Raw genomic sequence first — 18,829 nt, 5'->3', positions numbered from 1 at the left:
ATTCAAAGCATGAGTTTATTATATAAGAAAAACCCGCTAAAATGAGAGCAAGTCCAAATATAAGGATACAATTGAAATATACATAGATTGTAAATGATTAATTTCTCACATACAATCGCTCACACATATACATGAGAGTTGAGCTTCGAAGTTTAGATGAATGAGTCTTCACACAAACACATTAAAGATTGTGTTTGTAGTCTTGTCATAAGAGACGTTAAACATTATGTAGATTTTGTGATTGCATCCTATAATCGAGTGTGCTAGGAGTTCCAATTCTTAATTTGAAAAAAATTTGTATAAGAGTTGTATAAATCAAAATATTCTAGTGATACATTCTTAGGTAGAAGAATGAGTGACATATGAGTTGTTATATTCCAAATATTCATAAAAAAAAATGTGTGCATGTTTATTTTATTGTATTTACTTATTGCTATTATTTAAGCATTTTATGTGTTCTTCAAATATCAAAATATTACACACCAAGTATTTGATAAAATGCTTCAACCAAAATATTTTTAAACATTCAACTTGCATATCTTTTAAATGATTTACCAAAATATTTAATCGGTCTCTACTAAATTTTATTTTAGGTTTCTTCTTCTTAATTTGAAAACCAATATCGATTTAATTTATCGTTGTTCAATATTTCAAGAATAGAAATATCGCAGCTCAGCACTTGTCCCCTAATCGGTCCTATCAATGTCTGATATTGAGATGAAAAAATAATTGTTGAAATGAAATTTGAAGTGGTGATGTAACAATGTGCATTCTTTCATCTATTTTTACCAAAAATAGAAGAAGCTCGGTAGGTATTCCAGAAAGAAATTCCACCAAATTCTAATGAATCTGTCGACTTATGCGGTTAGTACTTAGTAGTAAATGGTGAGCTTTATGTGTGCACGAATGAACGATATAAGTTCAAAAACCAGTCGATACGTAAATCATGAAATTGTAGAAGCTATAATAATAAGTTATAAAAGGGCATACTCAGTTAGTTAGCATACGAAATAACATGCATTATATTTGAACCAATCACCTTAGTGAAAACATTATATTTTAAAAAAACATTTTAACCAAACGTTTGAGTCTAGCCGAAGAGAATATAGACAAAAAAGTGATGTATGTAATATTAATCTTTGCATGAAGTGATTGAACCTATAAAATATTATTCGTACGTGTGATCATTTCCAATTTTGAAAGAAATTAACTATAGTTGGCTAGCAACCTTCGAGTATATCAGAAGATAATGATAAACATTATATATATGTGAGTCATGGTCCTTAGATCGTGGGCGGCCATGTTTCCTCTTTTTTTACTCTTATTATAGAAAATAGATCTAAAGATAAACTAAAGGATTCTCTAAAAAAAAAAAGAGTACGTAGATTTGAAAGATCAAAACTCATTTTTAAGAGTGTATAGATTTGGAAGATCAAGTACGCTTCTGCTTAAGTTTTCAATCAAATTTTTAGTGATTTAACATGATATATTTTGAAGATATGAATTTTAACCAACATATTTAATTTTTGTGGAGTAGATCTCTTGTGAAACGGTCTCACGAATTTTTATCTGTGAGACGGGTCAACCATACCGATATTCACAATAAAAAGTAATACTCTTAGAATAAAAATTAATATTTTTTTATGGATGACCCAAATAAGATATCCGTCTTACAAAAAACGACCCGAGAGACCATCTCACACAAGTTTTTGTCATTTTTGTGTACCTTTAGAATGTTCAATATATTGACTTGTAATATGTGATTTCAAGGGTTATATTAGTGAATTCAGCCACAAAAATTTGTTGTTTTAACATAATGGCTCTTGTTTTTTAGCACAATTGTCGATGTTTTTAAGACGGTGTATCTTTATGCGTTATTACAATGAGAAAAGCCAAATATCGTCAAATTTTTTTGTTGATGACATTGTTAGGATAGTTGATGTCTTATAAATCAATATTGGTATTTTATCATGTGGAAAAAAATCCCACCAAATCTTTAATCGTATTTTAGAGATATTTTGGAATATTGCGTGGATGTGTTCAGATTTAATTGTCGTATCAAACAAATAATTTATAATATATTGTTAGGAACTCTACCTCTGTTAATAAAGGGCTTGTAATCATCATTATCTACAATTTTTTACTCTTTTCATATGTAATTCAATTCACATTATTGTTTTTTGATCACTATACTGATTTAAGCATCGAAGTGAATACACATGCACTCGAATATTCTTGACATTTTTGTTTGTCGAGAGGAATTGATTCGTTGATAGCTTCGAGATATTTCCATAGATGTTTCCATGTATGTCATGTCGTGTTTAGCATCAGTATCTTGAAAATGGATTATTTAAGAAGTTGTCAAAAACTACATTATGATATAAACTAAATAAATAAAAAGTCCAAAATCAGATGTTAAATCGAGAAGTTTTGTTTTATATATCGGCCACTGATTGGGCCTCATTGATTCCACTGTAATAGTTGAGTCTTAGTATTGAAAATAAATTTAGAAGGATAAATAAAATTTTATCTCAAAAATATTTTGGTTGGGTCAACCATATTGAAATTTTGTTCTTGTCAATTAGGTCAACAGTTATAAGTCAATCAGTATGAATTGTGCGACAGTAAGCTTACTGAAAATGGTTGAACAAATAGCTTATCAAGAAAATCAGTAAGGATGGTAGACTAAAAAATAAATAATCACAAAATTGTTTCTAGATATTCGGAGATTTAAAAAACTCTTATTTCACCATTTCTTCCTCATGGAAGGTTTGCATTAAAAAAATTTGGTAATTACAAGTAATTTGAAATCACCCACTTCAATGGAACTTAACAATGCATAACTTAAACTCTTGGTAAAACTGAAATATAAATACTTTGATAAGTTAGACTTCTTACTCTCAATTACATATATTTCAGAGAGAAGTTCTAACCACAAATTTGATCCTCAAAATGATCGGATAATAATATATCAGCATGTATTGGTTATTTCAGTTTGACTCTCGAAAAGTTTTTACAGAGAAGATCAGTTTGCTTTTACAATCCAAAGATAGATGGTGTAATTAATTATCTTAGAGCTTGTTCAATTTATCTATTTATAACTTTAATAATATGCAACAATAATATTTTCAAAATATATCTGTTTTCAAATGCAGATGTCATTATCCTTTCTGATATGTTCTGGTAGTGCGCCGAAACCTGACATTTTGTTTAAGGTTCAGTGACTGTTAGTACGGAAAGTTTTATCCGATATTTCATCTGTGCTCTGATCTTTAATCAATGAAAATACCGATTCTTCAGGAATATATGGATTTATCTGATTGATCAATTAGATAGCATGTCAGTTCGGTTTAATCAGTCGATTAGAATCGATTTAACTATCAGTATTATTCTCATGTTTTATCAGTCTGACTTTGTAATCAGTTATGGTTCTTCGTTTAATTTACTTTTTACTTTCTTGAATTCAGTTCGGTTTTGTTTTGTAATTATCCTTTACATCAACAACATTAATCAATCACCGAAATTTATCATTTTCCAAATACTGAGCTTTCTGTCCACCCATCAAAAATGAAATAAATGGTTTATTCATTGAATATTGGTTGGGAGTTATTATATATATAAAAACAATTATAAGAATAAATCAAAACTAATATCATAAAAATAAGTTCGAAATTAATCTATCAAGTTTTTAATCTTTCTGCTAAAATATTGTGCTGACTTGTTATTTTAATAAATTTATTTCGTGACCTACACCAAATGTTTGGAGTAAGTGGAACCAAATCTATTTTATTTTCAACGATTGGTTATTGGAATTTGGAAGATGGAACAAAAGGTTTCAATAAACACAATATATTTATTTGNTCGACCCATGAGACCGTCTCACACAAGTTTTTGCCGTTAAGGTAACATTCAGAAGATATATAATTTTGATAAGTTTTATTATATTAAATAAGTCAATGTTACTTCAGCTTAGAAATAAAAGGACTAGTTGACTGTTTATATATATATATATATATATATATGCACTTTCTTTTTCAATAGATCAAGTAGTGTTTGACTTGGGTATTCGATGATGCGTCATAAGCAAGTACATTCTCACTCAAAAAAATTAATTGGATAAATTCAAACTAATCATAATATTGAATATCAACCTTATTCTTAAAAAATGAAAAAATTTAAAGTATATAAAATAATCTAATTTTTCAATCAAAATTCCGCATGTGATTTTTTTGTCTTGTGGCTTTTATAGCTCATGAAATTAAATAGGTTAATTTGCCAAAACACATTTCACTTGCTCACATAAATCTCTTCAACAGTCTTCAAAATGTCAATTATTTATACCATTTCAGACAAATAGTCATGAAATAAGGCACACATCAACAAAGAACTGTAATTTCAAATACCTCGATCCGAATACGTTTTTAAAAAAAATTCAGATATAAGGTACGTACAAAACATAACAATTTCAATCGCCGCGCATCCGTTGCAACAATTTCTTTGATATCTATGAAGAAAAATAGTAATTATTCAGTATTTAAATTTTTAATTAAAAACTAATAGGCTATTTACGCCGGGAGATAAAAGAAAAAGAAAAAAAAGAAAAGAAAAGAGGACTAGGAAAAGTTTGTGTGATGTAATCATAGTCAAAATTGTGCTCACACAGATTTAAAATGTAGTTAATTTTTCAAGCCCAAAAGGGGGAGTCGAAAAGGCCGGTAAAGAAAAAGAAAACGCTGCGGTCTTTACTCTGAGGCGCGTCCTGTGAATGGCACGTGCCTAAAAATGTGGACGGAATATTTCAAATTTTCTCGTTTATTAAATGCCATAATGTTTTTATTTTTTTAATAAATAATGAGCCAATGTCAAATTCGTCAAACCATCTTCCCAAATCGTTGGCTTTGAATATCATTTGTGTGTTTTGTGGCTTGGACTCAATTAAACGTGATATTTAAACTGACGTAGAGTTTAAAGTATTATAGTTAAATTCACGAGTTCGATTTTTATTTATGGAAAAGAGTACGATTATTGAGTAAGAATTGTTGTGGTTCAATAATTAATCTGTTAAAAAAGTGTAATTGAAACGTGCAGTTTATTATAAAACGGTAACCGTCGATCTTATATGTTTAAAGTTAAATTAGTTTAAATAGATTCATATTCTTGAATTGACTTTAGATTCAAATTTGTTTTATTTGATCTGTGTCGTTTAATAATGTTTCTTCCACTAAACAAATTAATTAAGGTTAGTTCATTTTATTACATTCAAGTTCACTGTAATTCGTTTTCCAAAACTCGTCTGATTTCCGAGCAAGACATAATTAAAATTCAAGTTCAATTAAAAATAAAGAAGAATGAAAATATTCGATTTGATTTGGTACCTACTTCTAACCGCACATATAGATCTTCCACGTAATCTCATCCATAAAAAATATTATATTTTACGGTTAAAATATTACTTTATATCATATATATATATATATATATGGATCAGATCGATTCTTATTGTGAATATAAATTTTCTTATTTTTATTAGTGTAGGATAAATCTATGGAAAGTATCAAATGTTTTTTTATTTTTTCAGTAGGCAGCTAGAAAGTGAGCTCGATGGAGTATGAATAAATAAATAAATAAATATATATATAGAACGTCCCCACACAAAATTAATTACCAAACTCTCACTTTCACGCGAACGCAAAACACCGTCCCACCCACCCCTTTCCTCGCCCCTTCACCTTGATTTTCTCTACGAAATCAATTCTCCTCAGACTATAAATTCACATCCTAAGCGCAGCCAAAAACATTCATTAATCCTAGCTGCACTTCTTAACTCAGAAGCCTGAATCAGAACAAAAACAATTGAATTACACACAGCCAACCTCAATAAACTATATCATCCAGACACAGTTTCAGCGCGAAATAGTGCGTGATATGAAGCTTGCGACTGGGGCTTTCGGGCCTTGTAGTAATTCTCTGTTACAGGGTTCGAACAGTAGTCTGTTTAGTTCGAACAGCTGTGCAGTGATCTCAAGCGCACGGAAAGTTGGTACTACTTTGAGTTTGAAGGCTAACAGTTCTTGGAATTCAGAAGGGAATGTTAAGGACCAATGTCTCGCTTCAAATGCTGCGAGGATTAAGGATAAGTGGATGGAGTTTCAAGGGATCAAGAATTGGGAGGGTTTGCTGGATCCTTTAGATGACGGGTTGAGGGACGAGATTCTTCGGTACGGGGAGTTTGTGGAAGCGGCTTATCGATGTTTCGAGTTCGACACATCGTCGCCGGTTTATGCGACGTGCCGTTACCCCAAGGGTACGATGCTGAGTGATTGCGGAGCTGGTGTGGCGGGGTATAGAGTGACCAAGAGTCTGCATGCCACTTGTGGGGTGAACTTGCCTAACTGGACCGAGAGGATACCGGGTTGGGTGTCGACCCAGTCGAGCTGGATCGGCTACGTGGCGGTGTGTAACGATAAGGCCGAGATGGCTAGGTTAGGGAGACGCGACGTTGTGATCGCCTATCGGGGTACCGCAACGTGCATGGAGTGGCTCGAGAATTTACGTGCCACATTGACTTGCTTGCCTTGCGATATGGCGCCGGAAAACTGCGAGTCGATGGTACAAAGTGGATTTTTGAGCTTGTACACATCGAGCGCGGTGGGTCGCCCTAGCTTACAGGACTCAATCAGAGAGGAGATAAACAAAATCCTACAAAAATATGCTGATGAACCCCTAAGTATTACCGTAACTGGCCACAGCCTCGGAGCAGCATTGGCGACACTAACGGCTCATGACATCAACACAACATTCAAACACGCACCTCTAGTGACGGTTGTTTCGTTCGGCGGCCCGAGAATCGGGAACAAAAACTTCCGTCGCCAACTAGAAAGAAACGGCACAAAAGTACTAAGAATCGTGAATTCTGATGATCCCATCACTAAAGTCCCCGGCTTCGTTCTTGAGGAGAACACGCCGCAAAGAACGAGGAACGGGGGCATGGACGTGGCCTCTGGGCTATCAAACTGGCTACAAAAACGCATGGAGGACACGCAATTGGTGTACGCAGAAATCGGCAAAGAACTCAGACTTAGTAGCAGAGATTGTCCCAACCTGAGCAATGGAAACGTGGCCACCTGTCACGATCTAAAGACATATCTCCATTTAGTCGACAATTTTGTTAGTTCAAATTGCCCTTTGAGAGCCACAGCCAAGAGGGTTGTAGAGCAAACATCAGGAGAAGCGACGGCGTTTGTTTAGATGGATCGATAAAGCCTAAAACTAGCTAGCAAGTTCCTGACTGTATAGTTTAGATATCGGTAGCACATTCATTCATAATTTGTTACGAAGTCGCCTTCCAAATTATTCAGGGAAGGTGGCAATCTCGTTCATTGGCTTTTGCTAGTTGAAGCTCATCAATTAATGAAGATGAGCCAAAATTCTTTTGCACAAAAATAAGATGTACACTTTGATTTCAAGTTTTTGGAAATATCGAATTGAACTATGACATTTTGGCGAAAATGGTTTGCTTCCGCATAATATAATATATACTTGGGAAATTAATATTTTTTGGTATTATATATTTACCTATTTATGATTTTGATATTTAATGTAGTCGAATTTCAGTTTTTATCATGTATTTTTTTTATTTTTAGTCATTTTTATCAGGACTGCTGATATGACATTACACACGCTAGTGTCATGCATATCAGTGCAACATCAACGTCGCATCGCTACCACACCAGTATCACGTCATCAAGATTAGGTAGAGTGTTGTAAAAACTGGCTACCTAGAAAGTCAACAATAAAGAGTGCTAAGTTTCATGTCAGTGAATAACCTAAAACGAAAAAAGATACGAGAAAGATTATCAATGACCAGACATTCAGAACATATCTAAGATGATGGGTGTGAAAATGTGACGTTGAAGAGTCTCTCTGAATAAGGTCAGGGCTAAGACAGAAGACCGAGAATCTCCAAGTCAAAGACACCAGTCTCAGTAGTTCCATTCGTATCTGACCCTGTCTCCGAGGGACGGTTGAATGAGCAACTCATGAATGCTGACGGGTTGGACGAGCCAATAACTCGAACATCACCCACCAAGTAAAACCGGTGCTTGTTGTTGCACCATAAAAAAGACTAAAACTACAAGAAAACAAATACGATTAACTAAAACTGAAATTTGATATCATAGAAAACTAAAACAACAAAATATTAAAAATAAAAGACTGAAAAAATCAATTTTCCCTATAAATGTTGCCACCGATTTCCACAGGAAAATAGGGAAATTATACTAATAAAGCTTATTTTAATTCATTACATGGACTCGATCCCCTACTTTCCTTTATTCAGAGGTGATTCTACTCTCCCCAAAAAAAAATATAGTTTAACGACAATGATTTGACTTAGTACAAGTAAGAAAATTCCGTTAATTTGTCATGATTAATATCCATAATCTTTACATGTTACACACACACACACACACACACACAGATATATATNTGCACGTCTCTTCCTCTCTGAAATCATTTATATAGTATAAAGTACGTAAGTAGTATTTCACTAAAATTAAACTACTTCCATTTTCTTAACAAATTAAGTTTGTGTATTAAGTAATTTCCGGGTAATTAAGTAATGGATGTCTAATTTTTTAAAATTTATTAATGTGCCCAACAAATTTCCCTAAACTTATTGTACCGTGACCATCTTAATTTATTTCTATTAATTATCCATGCATGCGCGATCTAAAAGCTTAGAATTTCTTCTTCATGTTATCCTTAGACGACCCTCGAAAATTTTTCGTGTTGACGTGACAATAATTCGATTGGATATTTTAAAATATAGATCAGATTGCTGCTCTTCGAGCAATACTTTGCATGTTTATAAGTAAAAATATCGTCAGTAGAAAATTAACGTAAAATAAATCGAAAAAAAAATCATGTCACTAGATCAAAAGATCGCGTCGTCATTTTGGTTTAAAATGAAAATTTGAGAAATGGACGAGTATGAAACTGATATTATACGTACGTGTGGCTATTTATTTAGAGCAAAATTATGTCAAAGGGTTGAAAAAGCAATGTGACTTAGCCGTCATTTAATTTTTTGACATGCGCGTGTTGAATCATCCAATCCATTTTCACGTGTTCCTTTTGTATGTTTTTCTTAATGTGGTTTGCACATTTACGTGCATTGAAACACGTGTACATTGAAACACGTGTAACGTACGGATACATTAAACCAAATAGTTCGTCCACTTGTTTAAGATATCGATCGATGGATTTGATTTGCACGGAAATTTGATTTCGAGTAAATATTTTAAGGATGGATTTTAAAATTAGATATATTTGAAATTTTTATAATTATAAAATCATGAAAAACATAATACAAATTTATAATTAAATTACGTTAAATTTCTATTAAAATTCTTCACACTTCCATGAAATCATTTTTTGATTATTGTCTTTGAAATTTTTATTTACATTTAATTTTTTTAAATATCATTCTTTACACACTGCTAAAATTATTTTCATTAAAATATTGTATAACAATGAGTAATATTTATTAATTTTAGATTTTTTTAAGTTGGTTTATGTTATTTACGCGGAAAATTAGAAAGTTTGGTATTGCATTTTATTTCTATTTTTATCATTTATTTTAAAATCATAGCCAGTAATTTTTTATTCTATGTTATACTAAAAAATTAATATTATGTGTTAGAATATATATTAAAATGTAATAGCTATGATTTGAAGTTTTTTAGTAAACGAAAATAATAACAATTTTGTAATTAAAAAAAATTACTTCGTCGGTGTTGAATATTGTTATGTATTATTAATATTTGGTTTGTTCTTAAATTAAAAATTTTGTTCTCAGCCAGTAATGTTAACAATTTTCTTGATACTTATTATATGTTTGCTTGATGACTAATATCAAATAGTTTTCCGCTCATTGTTCTTTTTCTTTTTCTTTTTCTAAATGTATTTTGATTATTATAATTTCAAATAAACATATGAGGATATGTAGAAATATCAATTTCGTAGATATACTATAATTTTCAAACCATCGTATACTATAATTTTCAAGCCATCGTAATCTTCTCGTTCTAGTTATAAAATTTAAAGAATTCCATAAAAAATTTAAGGCAAAAACTTGTGTGAGACGGTCTCACATGAGACCCACTCAAAATTTAAAATGTCAGTAAAAATTTTCCAACAAGTCGGCAAGAATCTATAGAATTTTTGTACAATCATGTGACATTCATTATAAGTCAATAAAAATCTATCAAATTCACAAAAATCTATCATTTAAAAATTTCATTAAAACTCTAGATTTGATGAATAGCGCTTGATTTAAAAAAAAAAAGAAGATGAATACGGCTTACTTTTTAATATTTTACAAAAGTCTACGTTGAATATCACTAAATTTATATGGAGTTTATAAAACACGAAAATTTTAAAATCCACGAAATTCAATAACAATTATTCAGTATTTCATAAATTTTTAGTTGTTGATTTTCAAAAGTTTTGCATAAGAGCTTTTTCCCAAGTTTAATGCAAATAAAAAAAAAAGATGATGAATATGTTGTCGTTGCTCTAAAAATTTCATCTCGAAGGCTCCTTTCTTGGACTTATATTCAGTTATTTTAGACCCCTAACTCCAAGCTTTTTAAGTGGTCCGAGCCCAATATTTTTAATGGGCTTTGTAGTTTAAACTATAATGGACCTACCGTTTGGTTAGTTCGTCAATCAAAGCGAGTCCAACCACAGTACCTCGTCCGATTCAGATTTTAATTACACAGACAATATTTCATAATACATTTTTTACTTAAAAAATGAAATTAAAAATATCATATTTTAAAATTTTGAAAAACATTGGAAGCGAAGTCTAACAATTGAAGACTAATTTGCAAAGTCAGTTATTGAAATGTAAGACTACTACTTTTAATAACTATATAAGTTGCTTCATATTTCTCGATTTATTAACGCATGTTTTATTCGATTGATTTAAGAGAATTTTCTAAAAGCACTTGTCGACATATTTCAATATATAAGAGAGTTGTTTTTGAAAAACAAAACACACACTGAATTCATCCACCATAATTTTATCTTAATTGTTATGAAAACAAATCCCTCCTTACTAAAAAAAATTTACATGAAGGGATTTTGTCCTCAATCATTGATTTAGTGGACCAAATCTGAGGTGAGAGAGGAAGAAGCCCTTTTCCTAATTCCAATACTCTTTTATCCTAAACTTTAGAACCAATGGATCACCCTTTTCAGAAAGCAAATAGGAATTAATTTGCCCCCACAAAGCAATTTTCTTTTTGGAATTGTGGGTATCACTCTTTGTTTTTAGTGTTTTAAAAAAATGCTCACCTAATCATTTTGATCACTTAGTTTCAAGATTTCATGGGATTGGAGGAGGTTGGTGAATGATGGAGGCAAATTAACAACTGATTTTTTTTATTTTTTAAAAAACTTTTCTAGAATTCACATTCATTACTTTAATTATTTTACAATTTTATGAAGTAAATAACTATTAATTTTGTATAATATTCAAATAACCAAAGGGTATTTAGAGAATTCTCCTTCTTCTTTTTTAACAAAGAATAAAAATCATGACTAAATGTAATATCAAGCTGTGAGGGCATGTTATCCTGATCATCTATACTATATTATTAAGTGTGAGACTCTTTGAATAACTACTTTAGAGTTTCATAATTATGTTTCTTAACATACTAAAAACCTCCTCAAGTCACTCCATATTTTACATAGAAAAAAAATCGAAACAAATCTCCCCTTTTAAATTGTAAATATTTTCGTGTTAATTGTTTAATATTATTTGATCAAATTAAAAATAATAATAACACATACACCGCGTTTGCATCTTTTACTAGTGATTTATTGACACACAATCATGATTAATCAGGAAACAACAAAAAAATTAGTTAAAAGTTCGCTTTCGGCCCTATAAAAATTCGAACATGATCTTTCTTTAAATAAGACATACCGAAAAATCTAATACTCAAAACAGACAACATATGTTATCAATAAATATAATTAACATAAACAAATTTCGTTCAAACACAATCATTACATAAATAAACAAAAATATCATAGAATCGATATCGAATAAAAACAACTCCAAAAATAATGCTCATATGCTTACAAAATCAATAAACAAAAAGTGATGTTTTATTATATAATAATAACACTAGTCGATGTTCAAATGTAAAATTAGTTATCTGATACAAAATTCAACTTATGGTATGATTTTTTGCCTTTCTTTATAGATTTCAGTACACATCTACAATATTCCAGCCGCCATAAAAAATAATATTAACCCAATTTCTTCACTATTTTATTTACAACGATATGTAATTATTTCATAAATTTCCTAATTGTAAATTCATTAATACACGTAAAACATTTATCAAATATATATAAAATATATACTATAACTATTATTTAAATGATATGCATAAAATATAATTATTTAACTTATTTTTATAAGATAATCGTGTAGCTATGTAAAAACAAAATATCGGTGTTCGCATAAAGGAACATTTTGCCGCGATATTCAAAATTGTACACTTCAATAATTTGTTTGATCAAACGACCAGCAATTTATTCAAATATTAAATAACGAAATATATATATATATTTTTCATGAAATTTTAATATTTGTAACCCGACCAAATGCAGTGTGGTTTTGTATTATTAGTCACCCTTTGCATGATATTGTTTCGACATGCAACTCTCACACGTCTTTTTCTCATTCGAACATTTTATTATAAAAACCCCTTTTTCTTTTTTCTTTTTTATTTAAAAAAAAAGATCTTTAAATTTATGCCGTTGAACAATAATAGTATGTAAACGTCTGCAAAAAATCAAATTAACCAAAAAAAAATTTTGATTTCAGTCAATTGATTTGACTATTTCGAACAACGTAAAAATGTAAATTTGTTCCAATATATCTGCTTATTTACTATCTTTAATTATGTTTTCAAATTCCAGTTATTTTGTTTTTCTCGATACTTTTGACGATATAACTACTACAATTGCAAAAACGCAAATATACAATATAGACTACCACAATCTCTCCAATTTCCTTTTCAAGTATGATATTTCTCCAATTTCCTTTTCAAGTATGATATTTCATTTGTGCATGTTTAGTTATGACACAGTTGTTTGTTCTAGCAAATCCTTCCCATGCAGGCTTTGGTTGCATTCTTAGAGACTGAATCATGGAAGTCACTCAGCTGCGATGGGTGAAGCTTTAGGGATTCGTGAAGCACTCAGCTTGCTAAAAGGACTGTAATTAAGTCCAAAAATATGATACATAGTAGTTGAATCACATCTCCACATGATTATTGTTGTAATTAATTATCCCAAATCAGATTTATAATCTAGCTAGTCTTAGATTGATCATATAATTATGGTTTTCTGTTTCATAATTAAATATTTTACTAATAATAAATAATAAATAAATAAATAAATAAATAAAATAGGTGAAAATATATCTTCTTTAATCAAAGTGTAAGGCGCATTGTCCTTTCAACGAAATGACGTGTTCTCTAAAGTAAGAGCAGCGTGGGCCCCACATTTTACATTCCCGCCCTCTCTTTTTTTCTTTTTTCCCCCGCACCTCAGTTGACTATTCTACCCTTCAAATTGTAGCCAAATTTCAATTTTTAATTTGAGCAATTAAGCATGATAATATTATATATTTTTATTTTATTATCATGTTTATGACTCGGATTCTTCAATAATTCGGGTTATAAATGTAAAATACATTCTGATAGGCTTTTAATGATATGTATGATTAGCTATTGACAAGTCGATTACACTCATTTCTTATAAATTTAACTGATTGCATAAATCACATGCAAAGATGATGATGATAAGTAAATAAGGATAATACCATTCCTCAAGTACAAAGATATGTCATGTCTAATGATGCACATCATATAAATCTGTTCAAAATACTTTTTTTTTTAGAATAATACAAGAGCCTCAATCACTTAGGTTTATTTATTTCTAGAGTAGGTATCTTGTGACAGTGAGACAGTCTCACGAATCTTTATCTGTGAGACGGCTCAATCCTACCGATATTTACAATAAAAAGTAATACTGTTAGCATAAAAAGTAATACTTTTTCATGGATGAACCAAATAAAAGATCTGTTTCACAAAATACTATCCGTGAGACCGTCTCATATAAGTTTTTGCTTTATTTTTAATAACCATTTTTTGGTGTTAATTAATAATATATTTGAAAAATTAAGATTAAGATAATCAGCGAAGTAAATCCAAAGCCTTAAGGGTAAATTGCTAAAAAGAAATGAAATTGCCCCTCCTCCTCTGTTTCAATCTGGTCAAGGCTTTCTATCTTTTCTCTCTCACACATAACACACACACTTTCATGTCAGCAGTCAGCACAGTGAACACATGATCAAAAGCGCTCTAAAGAATACAAAAGCAAAAGCTATTGCTGCTGTCTTTCTTCTCAAATTATAGCTGCAAATCAATCTTTTTCTGCTAGATTACGCTGTTTTCTACTGCCTTACATTCCTCTGCCAGAAAATAAAGTGGGCCCATTTGATTTTAATGCTTTTTTCCCTTCTTCTACCGATATTTGAACGGAGGAGAGCTTTTTCCTTCGCAATTCGGACAAGTTTTTGTTCTTTCGTGTTATCGGAAGACCAATCTGCTCTGGGTTATAGTGTAAGATCCTGATTGATTACGAATTGTTGTTTTTTTTTTTCAGCTGAGTTTGTGTGGATGCTAGCGAAAGTTTTTGATATCATTGCTGCTTTTCTGATGAATGTTCCTCAAAATCATAGCTGCGATCAGTTTTCTCTTCTAGATTATGCTGTTTTCCACTGCTATAAATTCCTCTGTTGAGAAAGCGAAATGGAACCCGATTGATGAAAAATGAACCTCTTCCCTCTTTCCTGAAGTTTTAGACATTGTTGTTGATAATCAGAAGTGTTCTCAGTTTTGTCTGACAATGAAAAGTATGCCCTTTTGTGTTTTATTTGTAATGTGTTAGGTATTTGTTGGGTTTGAAAGTTAAGCGATTCTCTCTGCTCCGTTATCTCTGTTTTCCTTGTATAGATGTTTAATTTGATTATATTCGGTAAAAAGCGAAAGTTTGATTCTTTTTTCCTGAATCCGATGATGTAATGTCGATTAAAGATAGACATATTAAAGGACCTGTGAATTTGTGATTTTGTTGAATTTTAAGACTTTCATTTTCTTGATGAAGTTGTCATGGCAATTCTTTTATTCATATTTTCATTCAATTTTGGCAAGTGTTGTGGTGACTGTCTATTGAGTGGTGTGTGTTTTACGGTGGGTTATGTGAGTTGTAGATGACTGCCTTGTTAGCTTCATTTTCAAAACTTATCTGCGTTCCAAATTTCCCTCGCATTAACTAATGGGTCTTGTTTAATTGGTTTGATTTGATCAAGTGTTTTGTTGATTGTATCAAGATTTACATGGAAATGGTTGTTTACTGTGTTGTTCCTTGGCAGAAAGCCTAACAAGGAGGTTACTTGTGATGATACATAGTGATCGAATATGGAGAGAATCCCTGAATCGCAACCACTTCAATGGAAACTACCTGTTGTGGCTAAGGTGATGAAGACTCACTCCACTTTGTCGAATGAACAGATCAGCAAGCCAATGAACTTGTGGAAGTCGAAAGAGTTGGATTTCCCCGTCCCTGGACGAGCATGGAAGGGGAAGAACTTTTTGGAGGAGGACGAAGAACTCATGCCTGATGTTATTTCATTTAAATTCAGTGGTGATTCTTGTGAGGAAAGTGGTTCTACTTCCTTTCATGGGGTGAGTCATCCCCCAGAACCAGTCGACTCAGACTCAATGAGCCCGGTTTATGTACCAATTACTGAGAACAATGGGGACCATAAATGTTTGGTTAAAAGTCTTCCTATGAGGGGGCCTTTTCTTGAAGATCTATCTATACAAGTACAAAATATTAAACCGAGCCCATCATTACCTTCGCCTGCTGAGAGCCTGGGCGAAGAGTCTAACAATTTAGCGGCTGTTTCATCACCATTCTTAATTCCTCGGCCTTCATCGCAAAATAATGAAACAAGTCCTCTCCATGATTCCGAGGAGAAAGAATGTATATGGGATGCTTCATTGCCTCCAAGTGGCAATGTTAGTCCACTTAGCAGCATTGATAGTGTTGGCGTTGCTAGGACTATGAGTGTTGTTAATAGCTGTGCTAGCACCTATCGAAGTGATGGAATGATTAGTGATGGAATGTTTAGTGTGGACAGAAACTATGCGAGCACGAAAGGAAGCATTCGAGGGGATTCCCTTGAGAGTACAAAAACTAGCCTTAGCCGAGCTAGCGAGAGCAGTGGGCTTAGCGATGACAGTAACTGGAGCAACATTACAGGAAGTGCAAATAAGCCTCATAAAGGAAACGACCCTAGATGGAAGGCTATACTTGCTGTACGCGCACGTGATGGTATTTTAGGCATGAACCATTTCAAGTTACTAAAAAGACTCGGTTGTGGGGATATTGGAAGTGTGTATCTTTCCGAGCTTAGCTCGACTCACTGCTTCTTTGCCATGAAGGTGATGGATAAGGCGTCACTTGCTAGTAGGAAGAAACTGACTCGGGCGCAAACTGAAAGAGAGATTTTGCAGCTTCTCGATCATCCTTTCTTGCCTACATTGTACACGCATTTTGAGACAGACAGGTTTTCCTGTTTGGTCATGGAATATTGTCCCGGTGGAGATTTGCACACACTGAGGCAGCGACAACCTGGAAAACATTTTTCCGAATATGCAACACGGTATACTAATACTTTTTCAATCATTATGACTGCTTTAATACTTTTTCATATTTTGAGTTAAACGTGGTCAAGAAAAGCTAAATTCGAAAATTCTGATCTGCTGAATTTCTAACTAGACTTATTAAAGCACGAGACTTATAATGTTATAACGTGAATCAGACCTTGTTTATTACCTCGATGCTGTTAATTTATGGCATTTTACTGGTCCGCGAATCATTCGTTCTGAACTTGTTGATGTCTGATATTGTGCATTATTCTCAAGAACTTCGTAGTTAATTCATTCATTGGATGCAGGTTTTATGCAGCTGAAGTTCTTTTGGCGCTCGAGTATCTTCACATGCTTGGAGTCGTGTATAGAGACTTGAAACCAGAAAATGTTCTTGTTCGCGATGATGGCCACATTATGCTTTCAGATTTCGACCTTTCCCTGCAATGTGCTGTCTCACCAACGCTTATAAGAACTTCTGGATTCGATTCTGACCCTTTGAGAAGAGGAGCATTCTGTGTGCAGCCATCTTGCATCGAGCCCACATCAGCATGCATCCAACCGGCATGTTTCCTTCCCCGAATATTCCCCCAAAAGACCAAAAGAAGATCCGGGAAAACCCGAACAGAGCTTGGGATTCCATCTGGTACTCTACCTGAGTTAGTTGCAGAACCTACATCAGCTAGGTCCATGTCATTCGTCGGCACTCACGAATACCTAGCCCCAGAAATTATCAAAGGTGAAGGCCACGGCAGTGCAGTGGACTGGTGGACGTTTGGTATATTTTTACACGAATTACTCTATGGTAAAACTCCGTTCAAGGGGTCTGGCAACCGTGCCACTCTTTTCAATGTAGTCGGACAGCAGCTCAAGTTTCCTGAGACACCATCGACTAGTTATGCTAGTCGGGATCTCATCCGTGGACTGCTTGTTAAGGAGCCACAAAACCGACTTGGGGTGAAAAGAGGAGCGACTGAGATCAAGCAGCACGCATTTTTCGAAGGCGTGAACTGGGCTCTGATAAGATGCAGCAGTCCACCCGAGGTGCCAAGGCCTGCTGAGGCTGATCTGCCTGTGAAATTTGGGCAAGTCGGGCCTGTCGAGCCGGTTGGGATTGGAAGTGGGGGTAAAAGTGTAATGGGAACAGACATGAAATCTGGGGGTAAATATCTGGATTTTGAGTTCTTTTAGTATCAAGGGGGGGTTGTGTTGCATCTTTTTTCTTTCAACATGGACTTGCAAGTTTAAGACCAATATGATTCGTCAATTGGGCTAATTGGCCATCTTTTGAGCTTCATCGGATTTACTTGTAATAGCGTAATAACAACAAACTTGTTAAATATGGGATTCAAGAACCATGAATATAATATGAGACACTATCAATCCCAAACATCAACTCGACGGATGTAATAAAATTAAAAAAAATATGTAGTTTCTACACAAAATCAAGATGATATATACTATGTGCTAAATATATGCTGCGAGGAGAGTACATGATTTTTCTTGACTTGCTATGTTCTAAGAATTATACATACACCTAGTGACAGAGCCAGGGCGGGAGGGTGCGATTGCTCCCCCTTAATTTTTTAAATTTTATCGACCTAGAGCTTAAAAATAATTATTTTTTAGTTTCCTCCTAACATTAGCTCTTGTCGTCTCTAAATTTTTTTAATTATTTTTGCTCCCCGACCTCTATTTTCTGGCTCCGTACTTGCACACACCCACCCTATTATTGTAATAAATAAAGAAAACCCCACCCTAAAGGAACATCATATTGTTCTTTGAGTAAGTATATTATGAAACGATCTCACGAATCTTTATCTGTGAGACGAGTCAACCCTACCGATATTCACAATAAAAAATAATACTTTTAGCATAAAAAGTAATATTTTTTCATAGATGACCCAAATAAGAGATCCGTGTCACAAAATACGACCCGTGAAACCGTCTCACACAAGTTTATGTCTTTTTCTTTTAGCTTTGTTTGTTGGTTTTTTCTACGTCATTCTTTTCAAATGTCCCTT

General features: G+C 32.9%; 2 protein-coding genes across 2 annotated transcripts; both read left to right on the top strand.

Moving 5' to 3' along the window:
* Positions 1–5,813: 5,813 nt before the first annotated feature.
* LOC140988703 (phospholipase A(1) DAD1, chloroplastic-like) lies at positions 5,814–7,466 on the top strand. Its single transcript, XM_073457753.1, has one exon. The coding sequence runs from the start codon at positions 5,926–5,928 to the stop codon at positions 7,246–7,248; it is 1,323 nt and encodes a 440-aa protein (XP_073313854.1). The 5' UTR covers positions 5,814–5,925; the 3' UTR covers positions 7,249–7,466.
* Positions 7,467–14,406: 6,940 nt separating this feature from the next.
* On the top strand, positions 14,407–18,102 carry LOC140988276 (serine/threonine-protein kinase D6PKL1-like). Its single transcript, XM_073457298.1, has 3 exons — positions 14,407–14,711; positions 15,524–16,819; positions 17,114–18,102. The coding sequence occupies exons 2-3, from the start codon at positions 15,570–15,572 to the stop codon at positions 17,994–17,996; spliced, it is 2,133 nt and encodes a 710-aa protein (XP_073313399.1). The 5' UTR covers positions 14,407–14,711; positions 15,524–15,569; the 3' UTR covers positions 17,997–18,102.
* Positions 18,103–18,829: the final 727 nt, after the last annotated feature.

This window comes from Primulina huaijiensis, chromosome 11, assembly GCF_012295235.1.
Source record: "Primulina huaijiensis isolate GDHJ02 chromosome 11, ASM1229523v2, whole genome shotgun sequence".
In the NCBI taxonomy this organism is placed as follows: Eukaryota; Viridiplantae; Streptophyta; class Magnoliopsida; order Lamiales; family Gesneriaceae; genus Primulina; species Primulina huaijiensis.
The sequence above is the reverse complement of the archived record's forward strand: the minus strand, read 5'-3'. Positions and strand labels throughout refer to the sequence as shown.

Excerpts from the sequence above, each read along its gene's own strand:
- LOC140988703 (XM_073457753.1), top strand. The coding sequence starts at position 5,926 with ATGAAGCTTGCGACTGGGGCTTTCGGGCCTTGTAGTAATTCTCTGTTA.
- LOC140988276 (XM_073457298.1), top strand. The coding sequence starts at position 15,570 with ATGGAGAGAATCCCTGAATCGCAACCACTTCAATGGAAACTACCTGTT. Across the intron at positions 16,820-17,113 it reads TTTTCCGAATATGCAACACG|GTTTTATGCAGCTGAAGTTC; the intron begins GTATACTAATAC and ends CATTGGATGCAG.